Genomic DNA, 18,771 nt, shown 5'->3' on the forward strand with positions numbered 1-18,771 from the left:
CACAATTTTAAAATAAAATAACGGATACAGGAAATGCATTTAATTCTTGGGGGATTTCATAACGTGGATCTTTTTCATATCTTGAGGCACTCATTTGCTTTCGTAACCTGAAAATTTCCCACCTAGAGACATTCGTAAGTAAAGGTATGACTCTATACATAATATCAAACTTCATTCATTTATATGTTTACCCGTGGCAGGGTCCAGTTTCCATCGCTTTAGTTGGGTTGCATCATCAGTCTTTAGCGAGACTGTGAAGGGTCCACTGTAAGGATGCAAGTCAAAATCCTTTAGGAAAAGTTTGACCTTGTTTCCACACATGGAGACACTGTTGTTTTTTAGTTTGGGCTGGTTATCATTGATATCCACAAGGTGAATCAAGATAGTGCTTGTACTTGTGCCTGGAGGTTGACCTTAGTAGCCACAGCAAAGAAGGTAGCAGTTGGTTTAAGACTTTCTGTTTTGTTGTTTAGACCAATTAACAATAGTTTGCATACCATCATCTATTGCAGCGATCAGGATTTTATAAATGTCGTCATGGACAAAGGGTGATTCTCTATCCATCTTTTTAGTAGTTGTAATTTGTCCAGTTTTTTTATCAATGCGTACCCATTTTGCTGGGTCATCTAACAAGACAAACCTAGAAAACAAAATATATTTAACCTTAATTACATCTATACAGGGCGGCCCGGGAGATTGAGTGGTAAGCCTCTGGCTCGAAAGCAGCTGGGATAGGCTCCAGCACCCTGGTGAGGATAAAGTGGTTTAGAAAATGAATGAATGAATGCATCTATTCAATACATTAAAACAATGAATCAGTAATGATGATGAGCCTTCAAATGCCAATTTAAAGTTATTAAAATGTTGTCAGGGCTATGGACGTTAAGTTTTAAAAATGTGATTTTTTTTGGAAAATGATGAATAAATGTAAACACCAACCTAATTTTGGAGATATCAGAATCGACATCATGAACTTTTGGAGTGTGCAGCAACTTTCCTGGTTCTCCCTCTTCCTTTTCATAGATTTCAACCGACTCTTTCTCAAATTGAGGTGGGTCATTGACATCTATTACTTTTACTGTGACATTAATTGAATCAAAGGAGGACATGCCATTGTGGGGTGATGGTGCATCTTTACATACAAATAAGGGCTCTTCATTTTCTACTCCGATGTACAGCTTTGCAATAGCTGTTTTCTCAAAATCTTTTCCCTTCATGACACACATACAAAGACAGTCAGGGTCCAACCAAAGTTCAATGAAGAATGGTGAGATTTTGAGGAGAAAGAAAATACCTTGACAACACTCAGAATGCCCTCATTAGTATCAGGATCTGTTTCAATTTTGTAATTTTTTTCCTCATTTCCATTGATGATGACGTACTTGGCCCGCCAGCCTGGTGTTTTCGGAGTGTCTTGGTCTTCTACTTCAAGTCTTAAAACATTTTCCTTCAGGATCATTTCTGGAACTTCACCATGATACTGGAGCAGTGAAACATTTTCAGCATCATGCATCACTAATTAGTAACCTAATCAGTAGTTGTTTTACTACCTTCCTCGCTTTGAACATTGGTGGATGACTGTTGGCGTCAATAATGTTGAGAGTCACAACAGCAGTGGATGAGAGGGATGGATTTCCATGATCTTTTGCTTGAAGTATTATTTCATACATTTTAACTTTCTGAATAATGAATATAAAGACCGTATTTATCCTGTACAGTTAGCATGGATCACTGTTTGTGTGTGTGTCTTAAAATGCAGCCGGAGGTAAAGAAAGTCACTGGCACTTACGTCGTAGTCGAAACACCCTTTAAAAGTAAGCTGAGCTGTTAGTACATCAATCTGGTGTAAATCAATTTTCGGCTCTTGTGGCGACTGTGATATGATACTCAGAGTCACTGTAGAATTTGGGGTGTTCTGTTGATCAGGGTCAATAACCTCTATTGTCACTGGCAAGTACCCTTGACATGTGATTTTAAGGGTGAAACACAAGAATAGAAGATAAACTACTATGTATACATATGATACAAATTACACTTAATTTACAAGTTCTGGAAGCACAAACTCACCCTCGTCTATATTCTCCCTGACTTCAGCGTTCATTTTTGGTTGGACAAATCTTGGTGCATTGTCATTGATGTCTTCTATTTCAACATCAAATGCTAATTCCATGTCTAAAGCCCCGCCCGTTTTTATGTCCAAAATGTCAAACTTGATCTGTGAATAAATGCAGGAGGTGTTGTACTTGTACTGTACTGATGGAGGTAAATTTATGATGCAACTTGAGCTCACATGAAAGAAGTTGTGCTTCTCTCTGTCAATGGATTTGAGGGCGTAAAGCTTCCCCGTTCGTTCATCAAGAGAGAAGACGCCTATTGGCTCCTCATCTATGCCCATTCCTCCTAATACAAATTTGTGATTTTTGTATTGATTTGACTTGTCATTGAATACCTAAAAAAGTGAAAAAAATAGTAAATAAAAAATAGCTGTTGGCTAGTTTTTGGTATTGCTCTCTCAATACTGTTTTAACCTGAGATATGAATTTGGGGTAAGGCCCTGGATCCTCTTCAACTACTTGAATCGTAGTCAAAGACCATCTCCTTTTGGTACGTATCAACCTTTCCTGTTGACCACAAAATAAGTAAATGAAAACATAAATATCAATCAATTGACATCAATTCATACTGTATTACATTATTTTGTTTCAGCAGGGTTGCAAAAAATTTAAAGTTACCTGCTTGGCAAGTTGGATGTTGTGTCCATTCTGAAAGGTGAGTGTCGAAGTGACTACAATACCTATAACCTACAGAACCATTACAAACAAGAGATTTCACCATTTCTGGTAAAGTAGAGCACTCAATTCACAAAACAGATCAAACCAAGCACACACACGACTGTTACTCTTCTTGAGACTTGATCATGACTTTATACAGCTCAGTGAATAGATTAAAAAAAACACCACCCCCAAGAACAATGATTTGGTTTTAAAAAATCATTATGGAAGAAACAAATATATATAATTTGTCTATATCCATAGCCACCTTATGGGCTAGAGCAGGGGTAGGGAACCTGTGGCTCGGGAGCCACATGTGGCTCTTTTGATGGGTGCATCTGGCTCTTTGCCAACCTGTGAGCTAAAATATGGAAATCGTTGTTGACAGAACTGAGATATTACATTTAGATCTGCTTTAATCTTCTTTTTTGCTTTAATCTTCTTCTTTTTTTGCTTTAATCTTCATTTTTTTGCAGTAGACTCTTCTGGAATGCATCCTCTCATTGATTAGCAACAGCATGAGAATCTTTTTTCCACTTTAAAAGTGGTGAAATTACCCCCCAAAAAATTAAAAGGCACTTGTTTACATGTATGTACATGTACATGTATTTATTTTGACTTTTAAATTCGTAGTATGGCTCACAAGGAATAACATTGGAAAATATGAATTGTTTGTGGCTCTCTTCGTCAAAAAGGTTCCCGAACCCTGGGCTAGAGGTTCACACGCCTGGCTTCGCTGCCGGCAGGAGTGAGCTCAGTTGGGGTGGGGGTATGATGGTGAGTACGGATGGTCGTTTGCCTCTCTCTTTGCCCTACGGCTGACTGGTAAGCAGTCTAAGGTATAGTTTTCTTTTCGCCTGCAGTCAGCTGGGTTAGGGTCCAGCAACCCCTGCAACCATTTCGAGGATGCGCGGTATGGAAGATCAAATCAAATCAAAAGCCTTTATTGTCATCATACACAGCTGCGTATAACGAAATTGGTGGTACTACTCCACAAAGTGCACTTTCCCAGTAAAAAAAACATAAATAGTAATATAAAAGTATAAAAAGTCACATCCTGGCTCGGTAAATTCTAAAATGTTGCACAATCTAAGATATTGGGCATTGTTATTGCACACCCCGAAGTTATTGCACAGAAGGGATTGTGTGTCGTGCTGACGCAAGTTCAGAGTCCTGATGGCTGTGGGAAAAAAAAATGTCCTTAAGTCTATTTGTCCGTGCTTTGTGAGACCTGTAGCGTATGCCAGAGGGCAGTAGCTGGAACAGGTTGTGACCAGGGTGGTATTGGTCCCTGACAATGTTCCCGGCTCTGCTGAGGAAGCGAGGGCTGGCAATGTCATCCAGTGAGGGCAGAGTGTAGCCGGTGAATGAATGAATGTCTTTATCCTACAAAAAGTTAACAATAAATGTTAAATTTGGTCGACGGACGTTTGGTCGACGGATGTTTGGTCGACGGACGTTTGGTCGACGGACGTTTCGTCGACGGACGTTTCGTCGAACGGACGTTTCGTCGAACGGACAATTCGTCGCCGGATTCGCTCGCTCTCAAAATTATAATCATGAGAAAGAGAGAAAGAGAGAAAGAGCGAGAGAGAGAGAGAGAGAGAGAGAGACAGAGACAGAGCGTTTACTGTTGAAAGCGATCAACCATGTAATCTCTCGCTCTCAAAATTATAATCATGAGAGAGAGTGAGTTTGTAATTGCATTGACAATGTAAGAGCATTAATATCTAAATATATAATATAAAAATCATCAATAAGTTTGGTATTATTGGCGTGTGTGTACATGTTATTTGTCGCTTTTGTCGCTGTTAGTTTGAATTCAAATACAGGTAACAATATTATTAAATAGTCCACATGGAGAACAATCAGATTTTTACAGTTGCATTCAATTAAATTCACCTGCCTTCTTTGAACACCAAAGCATTAATGAAAACTAACTCAATATAGAAATAATTTGTCACAAAGGGATGCAAACAATAGCATGACACTGCTTTAGCAACCCAAGCAACAAATGGATAAAACTAAGTTTGACTTTATACAGAAGTGTTATATAAATGTCAAGATTTAATTTTACTGGAGAGTAACAATTCATTCCTACCAGCAGTGGTATGGAGATGGTCCTCATTCTGCTCCTACCTACTTGATGTCTTATGTTGCTGTGTTGTTATTTGACTTGATAAAAAAGCGGCACACTATGCCCATAGGCAGCAAGTTGCTCCACCTGAATGCATCAAAAAAAGGAGTGGTTTTTGACATGCGCAGTATTTAATATGAGATCCTTGTTTTTCCATACACTTAGCCGGAGTTGTGTTTTAAGCAAACATTTTTACTTTAATGTTTTGTTCATATCTGAGAAAGTATTATTGCGATAAAATTAATATTGACTGAGCTGTACTTTTATTCAAAGTTTTGTCTCAGCTATACTCCTTAAGGGCCGATCAGGTGACTTGATCACCCTCAAATAATATATACTTAAACCAAACTTGGCAGCTAACAGCTGCATTAATTCCTAGCTTTCAACTGTAGTAATAGTGAAGTTTACTGTGACTATGTAATTAGAGTGTTGCAGTCACTCTGATTCACTCACTGACACAAAAAAGAAGCAACTAACCCCTTCCCCTACGGCTGATTCCCAACCATGCTCAGCTTCAACTTTTTAACAAACTACATTTTTAGAACCATGGTGGGGGGTGGGTAAGTGGGGGGGGGGTATTTTTGTGGGTGTTTGTAGGTAGGTGGGTGGGTAGGTAGGTGGGTGGGTAGGTATCTCTCTGTCTCTCTCTCTATCTCTCTATATATATACTGCACCAAAACACTCTTTCTTTAGTTCCTGATTTTGCTCATTCCAAAAATATTCTGAAGCCCCAGATCATTTTTCTTATCAGATTTCATTTTTAGTTAGTCCTACAAAGAATGTGACCTGAAGGCAATAAGCTTTATGCCTCCCCCTTCCTACCAAGGCACCTCTCCAGCCTCATGTTATGTTAACATTTCCTTCAAACATTTGTCATTATACAAATTTAAGTTAAATCACTACCTTGCTGAAGCATGGCTTTAACTACAAAACTTTGAAACTACTATTATTCCAGATTACTTTCTGGGAAATATATGCTTTTCCTGTTGTAAAAACAGTTAAAAATGTTGAAATCTGTTCTACTTGTTTTCCCACGGAACAAAAGCAAACATTTCAAAGGTTGTAGTGGTGCCGTTAATGCTATGATAATAAAACTATAGCTTTAAAAACCTGTTTAACTGGACAGCTAAGTACACAAAAGGACATTCCTGATTTTGGGCCATGACTGTATGATAGGGATGTAAGCCTTTTACCTGTATTTTTCACTACTTGAGTAGCTTTTCAAGCAGTTAGGACTAATATGAGAATGAGTGGAAATGTAATTATTATTAAAGAGTACACCCATATACCTATAGTGCTGTGCCTTATTTAACATAATTGTAAATAAAAATTAAAAAAAAAAAAAAATCAAGCCATTCACTTTATTTTGTAATTGTGTGCAAGAAAGCTTTTGACCAGCTGTAAATTTCACTTTTATTAATATGAGAGTACAAGTTTCAAATTGGAATCAACATACACATTTGGTTCCATTGTGAAAGACGGCAAAATGGCCCAACATATTTGCTGAACACCCAGTTTAATTGTAAGCATCTTTGAACCTAAATACGCAAACAGCGGGGATGCTCAATGTCTTGATCGCGATCTACCAGCACATCGATAAGGTACTAATGGTAGATCACACGGCAATAAGATTTGATCCTGATGTCTGGGGTAAGATAGAGCATGAATCGGCAGTGGATTTTTAATCAATTCCATTCTCTTCTGGTTCCATACATGTTGAATTACCTTGCAATAAAGTCTAATGTGAGGTATATCAACATACATAACTGCTGAGCTCTATCGGTTGCCTGGGGGGGAAAAAAGGTAGGTCACGTGATATTGACTCCCTGAAAAGTAGATTTGGAGCAAAATGTTTTAATACCCCTAGCATACAGTAAGCCACTTTAACACAAAATAAAGGCTACCTTCAATTAAGGCACATCATGTACCAAATAGTACCCGCATAGATGAGAAATTTATATTTGAAGTTTTTTCCCCATGTTCCTTCATTATATCTATATGTGGCAATCAATAGATATTGACCTCAGTTGACCTTGTGGTTGTTGAACTGCTCAGTTCGATATTCTCTCACACACTCCAATTAATACACAATTTGATATAACAGGCATGGAAAGTTATTTCGCACTGGAAAGCGAGCAAACTTGTTTGGCTAAGTATTTAGCCATTACAAAAGATTTAAGTTCAGACATTCATGCATCACAATGATGTACACAACTTAAATGTACAACTAGTCACAAAAAGCATGCATTCACGACTTCCGTTCATTTTTAAATGTTCATATGCAGACAGTATAATTATGTAAAGACTCAAAAACACATGTTTCGTTGTTTTGGGGTACTTCCCTTGATGCAAAAGGTTGGATACGTGGGAGGTTTTACACATTAAACAGATGCACAACATTTGCACCTCACAGAAAAATAGAATGTGTTGTGCACTTTTGGTGACTGGCACACAGCAGCGGAAATATTTTTTTATTTGGAGTAGAGAATGATATATTGTGCATACTGCAAATATTAGGCTTAATATGCTCATTAAATATTTTTTCTGAGGTTTCAATAGGAGCCCTTCATTGGACTTTACTATAAACAGGTAATGCAGTCTGTTACATTTTAATTTAATGCATCCCATCATGTAAAAACGAGGGACATTTATGTTAAACTACTGTAATTAATCAGCTTTACATAATTCCAGTCATTTCTCGTTAATGGATTACATTGCAGTGTGAATTTCAGAACAAAGATTTACTAAAGAATTATATTACAATTGACTTATACTCAACACATCGCTTTTTATTTTCAAATGTTGAGGCATTTTTAAAAAAATATTTTGCGTAAAAATCTATATTTACAATCTTAATTTCTTCCCCGGTGGCCCGGTGGCGTGAGTGGTTAGCAAATCGGCCTCACAGCTCTGGGGTCCTGGGTTCAAATCCATCCACCAGTAAGTAGTTTGCATGTTCTCCCTGGGCCTGTGTGGGTTTCCTCTGGGTACCTAGGTTTCCTCCCACATTCCAAAAACAGTGAGGAATATGGGGTTGGGTAGAAAAATACCTCTTTACAACAGTCATGAAGTAGCAGAGTGAGTGAGACAAGATTAAAATCACTAGCAAAACAAATGGATGCAAACATTTTTTTTAGTGAGCATCATTCATAACACTGCTGCCAATTCAACACGTCCATCAAAATCCTTTTTTTCAAACTGATGCTTTTCTGCTGTTAAATTTTCAACGTAAGCCCTACATGCAAGCGTATAAGGCATGAGAATAAAGCTATTAACTTTTAAGACCTGGGAAGTGTTTGACTAAGGTAATTGACTTCATACGAGTCTAAAGTAAAATGAATTGCAGATTATTCTGGTTAAACTTAAAATGAAAATCTGAAAAGTGAAGTTTCACTACCAATTACTTTTTAAAACATGGCTGCTTGATCACTGCTTTAAAGTAATATTCAACACAAAGGAAGCAAGCAAGTATGTGGGCGTTGAATCACTTGTACTGTATAATTTGTGTTGAACGTCTCAGCAGGAGCCTCCACAGAAAGGTTTTTCCATTAACAAAGAGGGGAAACTACATTTTAAATTGTGAAGAAGGGAACGATGTTTACATTATCCACACAAATATTCAAAGGAATAATCACACCAAGTGACTCATGCTTGGGTTTCAATAGAAATGTATGTAGACAGTAAAAGATGCTTTGAATCCTGCCTGCTTCATCGCTATTTTAGTCTTTGTGATTTTGTCAGAAGGCATCTTTGCTCCTCTTCTTCATCCTCTGTTTCGTCACCACCAGGATGAGGAACAGAGGTCAGCAGTTGGGTATCAGCATGGATTTCCTCGTCATCTGACTGAATTACTGGTGTGTCTGCTCTGCCACCACTAGTATCACTGGAGCCTGATGATGTCGAAGAAATGCGAGACTTTGAAGCATTGTAGACTTCATTCTGCCGTTTCAATGGTGGACACACCCTATAGATAACCTCGGCTTCTTCATTTGCCTCACCATCGTCTTCATCTGAAAACAGAAGAAGTCTGTTGAGTCTTGTTTCGGTTCAGTGCCCCTTATTATTTTCTAGCACTTGAGATGAACCGCTTCATGGAACATGGTCAGTGGATAGTTATAGAAAAATTGGATTTGACTATTTTTTATTCGTTCATTCATTTTCTGAACCACTTATCCTCACGAGGCGGCCCGGTGGATTGACTTGTTAGTATGCTCTCCTGCGTGAGTTTTCTCTGTGGACTCCGGTTTCCTCTCACATTCCAAAAACATACATGGTAGGCTGATTGGACACTCTAATTTGCCCCTTTGTTTGAGTGTGAGAGTGAATGGTTGTCCGTCTCCTCGTGTCCCCCACCTCTGGCCCTAAGTCAGCTGGGATAGGGTCCAGCACCCCCCGCGGCCCTAGTGAGGATAAGCGGTTCAGAAAATGAATGAATGAACTTATCCTCATGTTGGTCACTTGTGCTGGAGCCTATGCGGGCTAACTACTGGCACCCTGAATCGGTGGCCAGCCAATCACAGAACTATTTTTAGATAAACTTATATATTACCAATTATTATATTATTGTTAAAGCTATCAATCATTTTTGTATTTTATTTTCTATTACGTTAATATTTTTATATAAATGTATGAATTAATACTTCATTCCTAAAAGCTATGTTAATTAAAATGACTAGAAACAAATATACTTGGAGTACCATAACCTGGAGCAATTCAGAGTGTCCAATAGGCCTACCATGCATGTTTTTGGAATGTGGGAGGAACCCAGAGGAAACCCCCACAGGCCCAGGGAGAACATGCAAACTCCACACAGGTGGACGTGACCTGGATTTGAACCCAGGACCCCAAAGCTGTGAGGCCGATGCACTAACAACTCAGTCCACTGGGCCACCCTCTAACATCAACTTTTTAATATAAAATACTGGTTAATGCCCTACATAACTATCTAAAGGGAACTTTTTTCATAATATATTTAACTCAGCGCATTTCATTGACAACACTAAATGAATTTAATTTAAACTGGGAAGACTAGCCGTGAATGCTCATCTTTCATTGCCTTTAATGGCATAAGTCATCCAATCCGTTTTTTTTCTCTGCAAGGGGTGAATGAACCGCTGCGCTATTTTTTTCTTTTTCTTGGGCCCTAATACTTCATTGTAGGATGTCCTCTCACTTGAATAAAGTTGATAATGAAATTTATCTGGCTTTCCAAATGGTAATTAATCCCTCTTATAACAACAATAAGCCAGGCCCAGTGGAGGAGAGGTTAGTGTGTTGGCCTCACTGTTCTGGGGTCAAGGGTTCGAATCCAGGTAAGTTGTCTCTGTGTGGAGTTTACATGTTCTCCCTAGGCTTGTGTGGGTTTTCTCCAGGTGCTCCAGGTTTTCTCCCACCTCCCAAAAATACGCATGGTAGGCTTATTGGACTCTCTAATTTGCCCCTAGGTATGAATGTTATCTTCAATTACTAATTCTTACCATGGTTAGCTGCTAACTTGGCATTTGCTGTGGAAAAGTAAAAAACGATTTTGTATTACTTCAAAACTGTAATGGTTTATAATAGAATAGTACATGTAGCCTTTGCCTGGGCCCACGTGCAAAAGTACTTAGTTTTCCATTCCTTTTCAACACCTCAGTATTCAACGGCAGTTTTTGTTTTCTTTTACTCACTCAGTGTTGCAAAACAGTTCAGGGCAGTGTCAGGGTTGAAACAAACACCACTGCTCTGCAATATCAAATCAGTACTGACAGTGTATCATCTAATGTGCCACCTGGTGGAATGCCAGGCATTACAGGAGTAGGTCATATTTAGGATATGATTACCAATATTTTTGCAATCTGACCGCTGGCCTTTGTATGACCACCCTTGCTGCAAACTCAATGGTCCCTAGTAACCTGATTCTGAGAACATTATACAGCATTTATAGCCACACAATGCCAAATTATTTTGAATTGTAATTTAAAGGCTTGATACGGTCACATTAAATTGACTAATAAAAGTTATTGTATTTTTGTGCTTATTTTTGCCAAGGCCAAAAAGTATAACCTTTTATAACAATAACCATTCATACTCACACTCATACCTATGGGCTATTTAGAGTGTTCAACCAGGCTACCCTGCACGTCTTGGGGATGTGGGAGGAAGCCGGATTACCTGGAGAAAAACCATGCAAACTCCAAACAGTGAGTACCTACCTGAGATTGAACCCTCGACCTCAGAACTGTAAGGCAGGCGTGCTAACCACTCTTCCCGGGTCACCCAGTATGCAAGTATTCAAAATGATTCAAAATTTATAATTACTGTCTGCACCTGGTAGTGGTGATGCAAGGACTCCCTGGTCTCCTCCAGTTCCAGCATTGAGGAATACGTCAAGGGCTTCTTGATCAGATATGTCCATCAGGTCCATTTGCTCCAAGACATCCACATTTACCTCCATTGATGAGATACTTCCCATGGGAGCTGCAAAAACAGTTAGTGTTGTGAAAGTGTCTGTGAAGAATGAGAGAGGATCTAAATTACTCTGATTCGGCTTTATATATATATATATATATATATATATATATATATATATATATATATATATATATATATATATATATATATATATATATATAAATTGTAGTTGTTAAATGTTAACAAATGTGGCTGTGTATAAAATTACACATTCTTCAAAATACTTTTTCCTATAAAATCAGATCCAAGCTTGTTGCTTACGCTTCCTGCTGTCAATCTGTAGGTGGGCTGAGGGAAGGTAGTTGTCAACATCTTGCTGGTAGACCTCCTCAAAAAAACGTTGTCGCTCCCTGAGCTTCAAATGTTGTGCAGAATCGTTGTCGAACAGTCTCTGCGAGTTGTCCGTCTCCGCTGAATGAGAACAAGCTGAGCTGGTAAGTGTTAATTTTGGAGAAGTATTGTTTCATATTTCAAAATCACCCAACATTTGACTAGTGGCAATTAGACATTTTATATTCACTATACATATTGAATATTTCTCCTAAGGTCCATATTTACTATGATGAGATGCCAAAATAACTTGCTTTGGTTGTATAACTGCTATATTCTTAACATGCTGTGCGTTTTTGCCACTGGGCTGCATGGGCTTGCACTTCAACTCCAGTCACCAGTGCTGTTATTCATTTGCACCTGCATGAATGAATTTGTGTGTGCGTACATAACTGTATGATTATGTTTTCATGGCAATGTGGATAGAGTGGGGCATCCACTGACCAAAGGGTCAGTAGTTTGAATCCTGGATCCTTCTGTCAAAGTGTCCTTAGGCAAGACAAGGCACTGAAGCTTAACTTACCACCAGTGGTTCTGACAGTGACTTACATGGCAGCAGATGCCCACTAGCATATGAATGTGTGTAAAGATGTTGTTATTGATTATGTTCTGTGCTGTGATTATTGTTCTGTGGTCATAATATTCTATATTTCTTCATGACCACAGCACAAGCCTCATAAATAACATTAATCTTTGGGGATGGTTTTCAAAGAAAAGCTGATATAAAATTCAATTGTTGTTTTTTTCCGCATTCGTTTTTTGTCACTATACACAGCCCATGCACTTGTATTACTTTTTAGTGTTCCAACTTCGAAATGTGTCAAAAATGTATTCTTTTGATCACATCACCTAACATTTCAAAAACACATTTTTTGACAATACATCCCAACATGTAAAATTTCTAAAATTTCAAATGTCAAAATTTGTCTCGTCCTCCATTTTTTTATTTTATTCACATAATTTACATGAAATTAAACACAAAATTACACCAAAAACACAGTTTGACATAAAAAAAACATACATGTTAATTTTCCATGGGAGAAAGGAACCAATATAAACAGGAAGTGACCTTGTAAAGTCTGAAATTGTGTAGGAAGTGACCAATCAACAGAAGAAATGCATTAAAATCAACAGTACAATCAATATGTACAGGAAGTGACTTAAGGAAGACCAAGCTATTTCCATTTCTGAATAAATTGCATTTTCTATCTTGTTAATGTTTTTATATTAGTTTTAAATCATTGTGTAGTACTTGCTTTACATATGTTTTGTACCACATAACACCTGCAGGGGTGTTAAACCGGTCCTCAAAGGGCCGCAGTGGGTGCATGTTTTCATTCCAACTCAACAAGAGAATACCTTTTGCAAGTGTAATCAGTTAAAGTCAGGTGCTACTTGTTTTAGAAGACACCTGATTGGTTAAAATGTCGGCACTGGATCGGTTGTAACAAAGACCAGAACCCACTGCGGCCCTCGGCGGAATCGGTTTGACACATGTGACCTACAGCAATGGTTCTTAACCTTGTTGGAGCTTCCGAACCCCACCAGCTTCGTATGCGCATTCATCGAACCCCACCAGTTTCATATGCGCATTCACAGAACCCTACTTTAGTGTAAAATAAAATATCATTTTTTCTCAAATTTAAGATGTATAAATTCCCCGCAGCACTGATTGGCCAAGCAATGTCACGTGATCATCTGCAGCCAGTGATGGTCAAGCGGGGCATGCTATCATGAATAGACATGATGAGTCGATGTGTCTTGACCTCTGTGGCAGAGGCGCCACTATAACCCTGAGACCGACTCATCGAACACCTGGGGTTTGATCGAAACCACTAAAAACCACTGATGTAGAGGCATGAGCTCTTTCATGTGTGACAACCAAAATGTTTCCAATACCTCTCGGCAAAATGTTGTGCACTTTGCCACGTACTAACTGCAAACTTAAATGTTGAATCAGGGATAGGGTTACCTTTGATTAGATTTATTGCTTTCACATGCCAACTTTATGGCTTGTAGCTGTAGCTACTCCAATTACATTGGCATAGAAATAAAGATGCATGCAGCAGAATATTAATATTAAAATATGAATTTCTTGCTATTTTGTCTTCCAGGAATTGTGTGCCGAAATTGTGTGCGTCTCAATTTAGTCAAGGTTACCTTGCTTGCCGTTCATACCCTTCTTTGGGGATTACCCATACTCCCGACAGAGGTTATTCTGCTAGGGAGCTTTATGTGATTCCGTGGAATCATTAAGTTATTTGATTTTCTACATTTGAGTGCGATTAAAAAAATTAATAATTTAAAAAAATGTTCAACTTGTGTTTGTTGAAAAGAAAAGAGCTAATTCATTCAATGTCTGTGTCTGTATGTGCTAATAACATATACTGTATATAACATTACTGATAGGCAATTCAGTTTGATACGTGTTCATCTTTCTGCATCTGTTAGTTACAGTGTTTGGTTTCAATCAATGTGAATATACCTGAGTTTTCACCAGGTACTCTGGTCTCTCAAAAACATGCATTGTAGGCTGATTGAAAACTCTCAATTGTCCTTAGGAATGCGTGTCAGCGTGAATGGTTGTTTGTCTCATTCTGCGCATGTCCCCCCACCCACTGCTCACAGTTGGCTGGGATAGGTTCCAGCACCCTGCCCGACTCTGAAAATAAGCGGTATGGAAAATAAATGAATTAATTTTCTAAAGGGAATCTAAAATTGTTTTGAATTTCTTCCTGTGAATTCTTTCTTTTTCCCATTCGGGGCAAGCTAATTTAATCAATTTAATCAAAAAGATTTTATTTTTATTTTTAAATCACAGTTCTTACACTGGTATGATTGGGGTTGCGGATGGTCGTTTGTGTCTCTGTGTGCCCTACGACTGACTGGCGACCAGTCTAGGGTGTAGTCTGCCTTTCGCCCGAAGACAGCTGGGTTATGGTCCAGCAATCCCCGCAATCCTTTCGAGGATGGGCGGTATGAAAGATGAATGAATGAATGAGTTCTTACACTGGGCCACCCGATGTTGCAGTGGTTCTTCCGTCTGACTTTGGTGCGGGCAGTCTGGATTCGATTCCCACTCTGTCTCTTTGTGTGTCCTACGACTGACTGGCCACCAGTCTAGGGCAGACTACACCCTAGACTGGTCGCCAGTCAGTCGTAGGACACAGAGAGACAAACGACCATCCGCACTCATAAACATACCGCCACCAGTGGGAATTGAGCCTGCGTCTGCCCGCACCGAAGCCAGGCGAGTGACCCTCTACACCACGAGGCGGCTGTGTGATGTTTTAATTGGAAGGAAATCCTGCATCCACATGGCAGTTTGTGCAATTGGTTTGACAACTGTCACTGTGGCGCGAGTGGTTGCCCTCAGCTGCATTCTCCCATAGTGCATTGCTGTGCAAGACCTATTGCCTTCTACACGCATACTTGCCGAGGAATAGAAATTGAAAGACAATGATATGGAGCATTATGCAACCTGTCCTGTTGTCAATATAATGCAATGTCAGAAATTTGATGTCAATGCTTGACTCCTGCAGCCTTCAGATAACGTCAATTTAGAGATATTGAATGAATTGTTTTTTTTCTTTTCAACATTCACAGGATTATAAACATAATGATGCCAAATGTAAAACCTTTCATTTTTGACATTGCTTTGTTGTTGTCGGGCTGTCACTATTCACATTGCAAAGGAATAAGACTCAAGATGTAAAGCCTTCCCTTCATCGTTGATTATAATGTCTTTTTTCACTGCAAAGGAACTGCAATTTTCACTGTGTATTCATGTTTCCATTGTCTCTCAGTAATGAAAAATGAGCTATTCACGTGTCATTGACTGCTCTGTGTCGTTTTAATTGGGCAGTCATAGATCAAGAGACCCAGGAAAGTGCACAACAAGCATAAAACAAATGGTCCTATTGAACTAAGCTCTCACATGGTAAGGCTTTCAATCCCCTTGTGACAAGTGGAGAGAAATCTCATGATCGCTTTAGTGTCTCCTGGAAAAGTGAATGTGTTTATGTTTGGCTCAAAGATTGCCCTTTCACTCAATACATTCACATCTGAGCGCTCATCCATCTCCAAAATCATGCTGCTGAAGTAACCCACAGCTTTTATTTCTCCCAAATGGATTAATAAGGATGTAACTGAGTTCTCTGCAGTATAAGGCCTCCTCATCTTTAGGTCAAAGTGCATTAGAGCTATTAGGCAGTCATTCTTTCTCCTGTCAGAACAGTCATTGCAGTCCATCAAGCCTAAATCATTTATTGGTGAGATCAGTGCATCACAGAATTTAACTGCCCAAACGATACCCCTGTCCCCACCAACACACACCATACAGTCTTGGGTGTAAACACGCTGTTTAAAATCACTTATAGAATTGACACCTTTATATTCATAATTATATAATGAATGTAAACAAGGGAACAAATACTACCACCACTCTTTGTTTCCATCTGCAGCACCCCACTATCGCCAAGCTATGTTTGTATCTTGTGATCATATTGTGGTATTCCCATGCTACTTTCATCCACATTCCCAAAGCCATTAAGATCATCACTCCAACTAAATGCAACAATGACCTACTATTCCCCATTGTTTTCCATCTGGAAAATTTTGGCAGGCTCCCATTGGCGTTGGTGTTGCCTCATCACCGACGTGAATTATAATGAACCAGCATACAGAAATATTCTTTAAAAGGCTAAGATGGAGAACTTGACATTTTGACAAAAAGACGTTGGTGAGATTAGTTTTAATACAAGACCATGGTCATGCCCCTTCTGCACCACTAATTCACACTGTAGGGAATAGATTTAGTCTTTATCGCAGCAATACTGTTGCACAACTATGAAGACAAACATATTTGGAAAAATGGACATAACCAAAAGAACAATACGTGTACAGAATAAAATATTTGTTAATTATTGCCTTCTAATTAGGGGTTTTTAAATCATTTATTGATTAAAGGTTTTATTAAATAAAGAGGACTAAGTTTTGCAGAAATCTTTTTATAGTGATAATGAATCCACAGGCATAATCTCAATTACAATGAACAGTTCCCTATATCTCAAGTAAAAAATGAAATATGATAGTTGAAATTACAGACAAATTGTGCAGCATCCCACGTTCAAATCAAATATTATGAGTTGGTTACTTACACGCCAGCCGTTTGTTGTGTTTGGTGGACCCTGTAGATGACATGATGCTCTGATGTAGCAGTGTGTGGGTCAATTTGTCTTGTCACCTCTTGTCAAGGCTGCACGACAGGATGCTAGGGCACGTTGTAGCAGATCATTTAGTCATTTCATTGCTACACTTTAGCACCAGGCTATTCAAACCCACAATTTTCCTCTTTCCCCTTTGTGCTTTCCCCAGTTGTCCTCTCTAGGCACCCCTCACACTGCTTTTCCCCCCTCCCTACTCTCTCTCTCTCTCTCTCTCTCTCTCTCTCTCTCTCTCTCTCTCTCTCTCTCTTCTCTCTCTCTCTCTCTCTCTCTCTCGCTCTCTCTCTCTCTTCTCTCTCTCTCTCTCTCTCTCTCTCTCTCTCTCTTCTCTCTCTCTCTCTCTCTCTCTCTCTCTCTCTCTCTCTCTCTCTCTCTCGTCACACACACACACACCATTAAAACCACTAGCTTGCATACTGTGAAGCTCGGAGAGAGGGTGAGTGATTGTAGACTTTGTGGCCCATACCAACTAGTAATAACGAGGGGGTTATAGGATCAGGAGGCTTTTTATGTAACGTTGGGCACATACTAAGAGCTGCAATACTACGGGAAGCTCTGGAATATATACCAATGGCGTCATAGTATTCAAATGGTGTCTGCAGGAAAACATGCCCAGCGATTGACTGGCCGCTGATTCAGGGTCTGGAGCCCGCCCAGCAATCCTTGCGACCTTTGTGAAAATCAATGAATAAATTATTTAGGAAAAGAAACTTAGTAATTTGCAATGCATTCATTCATTCGTTCATTTGTTCCTTCCTTCCTTCCTTCCTTCCTTCCTTCCTTCCTTCCTTCCTTCCTTCCTTCCTTCCTTCCTTCCTTCCTTCCTTCCTTCCTTCCTTCCTTCCTTCCTTCCTTCCTTCCTTCCTTCCTTCCTTCCTTCCTTCCTTCCTTCCTTCCTTCCTTCCTTCCTTCCTTCCTTCCTTCCTTCCTTCCTTCCTTCGTTCCTTCCTTCCTTCCTTTCATCCTTCATCCACCCATCCACCTATGCACCTATCCAACCATCCATCCATCCATCCATCCATCCATCCATCCATCCATCCATCCATCCATCCATCCATCCATCCATCCATCCATCCATCCATCCATCCATCCATCCATCCATCCAGTTAAATGAGAGCACCATTAAGGTTAAAATTAATTCCTAATTTGCACAAGTAAGGGTTAAAGTAATCAAAAACCGAATTCCCATATGTTTTGAATTTCGTCCTGAATGATTATCTTATGATGTATTTTTCCCCTGTCTCCAATATGTCCACAAAACTGTTGCTTGCAATTTTTTGTCTAACTGCATGTCTGATTAAATAATGTGGGCAGAAATTAATTGATAGAGTTCACATTCTCACAAATACGCACTCTCCAAAAAGTGAAAAAAACTCAATTTTCTTCTGACGTGACGAAGACAGACACTTTTCAAGGGCATTGCCTCTTCAGCATAAGACAACATGAATTCTTAAAGCATTTTGACATCAATTTATGATCCCTGGCTTACGATAAATAGGCTAAACACCAACATGATGTTTGCACCACTATGGTTGAATTCAGATTTTAGGGGGGGTATATATTTGGCAATTTTTCTGCAGGTCCATCAGGATGGTTGTTTTCCATTTTCTCCCACGTGTCTCTAGTTTTGCTCTCCATTTTCTGCCATTAAAGATCATTTTAACTGAACACCCTACCATTCTTCCACAATGCTGCCTGCTCCATAAAGAAAACAATACAATCTCAATAAATACACTGGTGCAAAAATACAAAGCGACCGTCACACATGGAGCGTTAATAGGCACTTCTCATTGTGTACCCTATGTAGTTCTCTGCCGTGATAAGAGGCCTCTAACAGCCAATTATGATACACTTA

The 18,771-nt window shown here is 39.1% G+C and overlaps 2 protein-coding genes across 9 annotated transcripts in view; both read right to left on the minus strand.

Annotated features, from left to right (window-relative positions):
* Positions 1-4,996, minus strand: part of LOC144079136 (cadherin-like protein 26) — a 233,655-nt gene extending 228,659 nt beyond the window's left edge. For all 8 annotated transcript variants that reach the window (XR_013301463.1, XR_013301509.1, XR_013301507.1 and 5 more), the window contains exons 1-11: positions 4,873-4,996; positions 2,733-2,801; positions 2,529-2,621; positions 2,291-2,449; positions 2,068-2,215; positions 1,790-1,959; positions 1,551-1,679; positions 1,295-1,480; positions 940-1,211; positions 498-640; positions 192-413 (exon numbers count right to left, since the gene is read on the minus strand). Coding sequence is in view for 3 of the 8 variants with exons in the window: in XM_077607942.1 (XP_077464068.1) it covers positions 192-413; positions 498-640; positions 940-1,211; positions 1,295-1,480; positions 1,551-1,679; positions 1,790-1,959; positions 2,068-2,215; positions 2,291-2,449; positions 2,529-2,621; positions 2,733-2,801; positions 4,873-4,899 (1,618 nt within the window). In the remaining 5 variants the exon portion in view is untranslated. The remainder of the gene's footprint in view (positions 1-191; positions 414-497; positions 641-939; positions 1,212-1,294; positions 1,481-1,550; positions 1,680-1,789; positions 1,960-2,067; positions 2,216-2,290; positions 2,450-2,528; positions 2,622-2,732; positions 2,802-4,872) is intronic.
* A 1,259-nt stretch (positions 4,997-6,255) lies between these two features.
* Positions 6,256-17,061, minus strand: LOC144085759 (dysbindin-like). Its single transcript, XM_077615359.1, has 4 exons — positions 16,851-17,061; positions 11,623-11,772; positions 11,218-11,367; positions 6,256-8,918 (listed from the first exon to the last, which is right to left on the minus strand). Exons 1-4 carry the CDS (start codon positions 16,891-16,893, stop codon positions 8,623-8,625), a joined length of 639 nt encoding a protein of 212 aa, XP_077471485.1. The 5' UTR covers positions 16,894-17,061; the 3' UTR covers positions 6,256-8,622.
* Between the last annotated feature and the right edge of the window lie 1,710 nt (positions 17,062-18,771).

Source organism: Stigmatopora argus, chromosome 1 (assembly GCF_051989625.1).
Source record: "Stigmatopora argus isolate UIUO_Sarg chromosome 1, RoL_Sarg_1.0, whole genome shotgun sequence".
Lineage (NCBI taxonomy): Eukaryota > Metazoa > Chordata > Actinopteri > Syngnathiformes > Syngnathidae > Stigmatopora > Stigmatopora argus.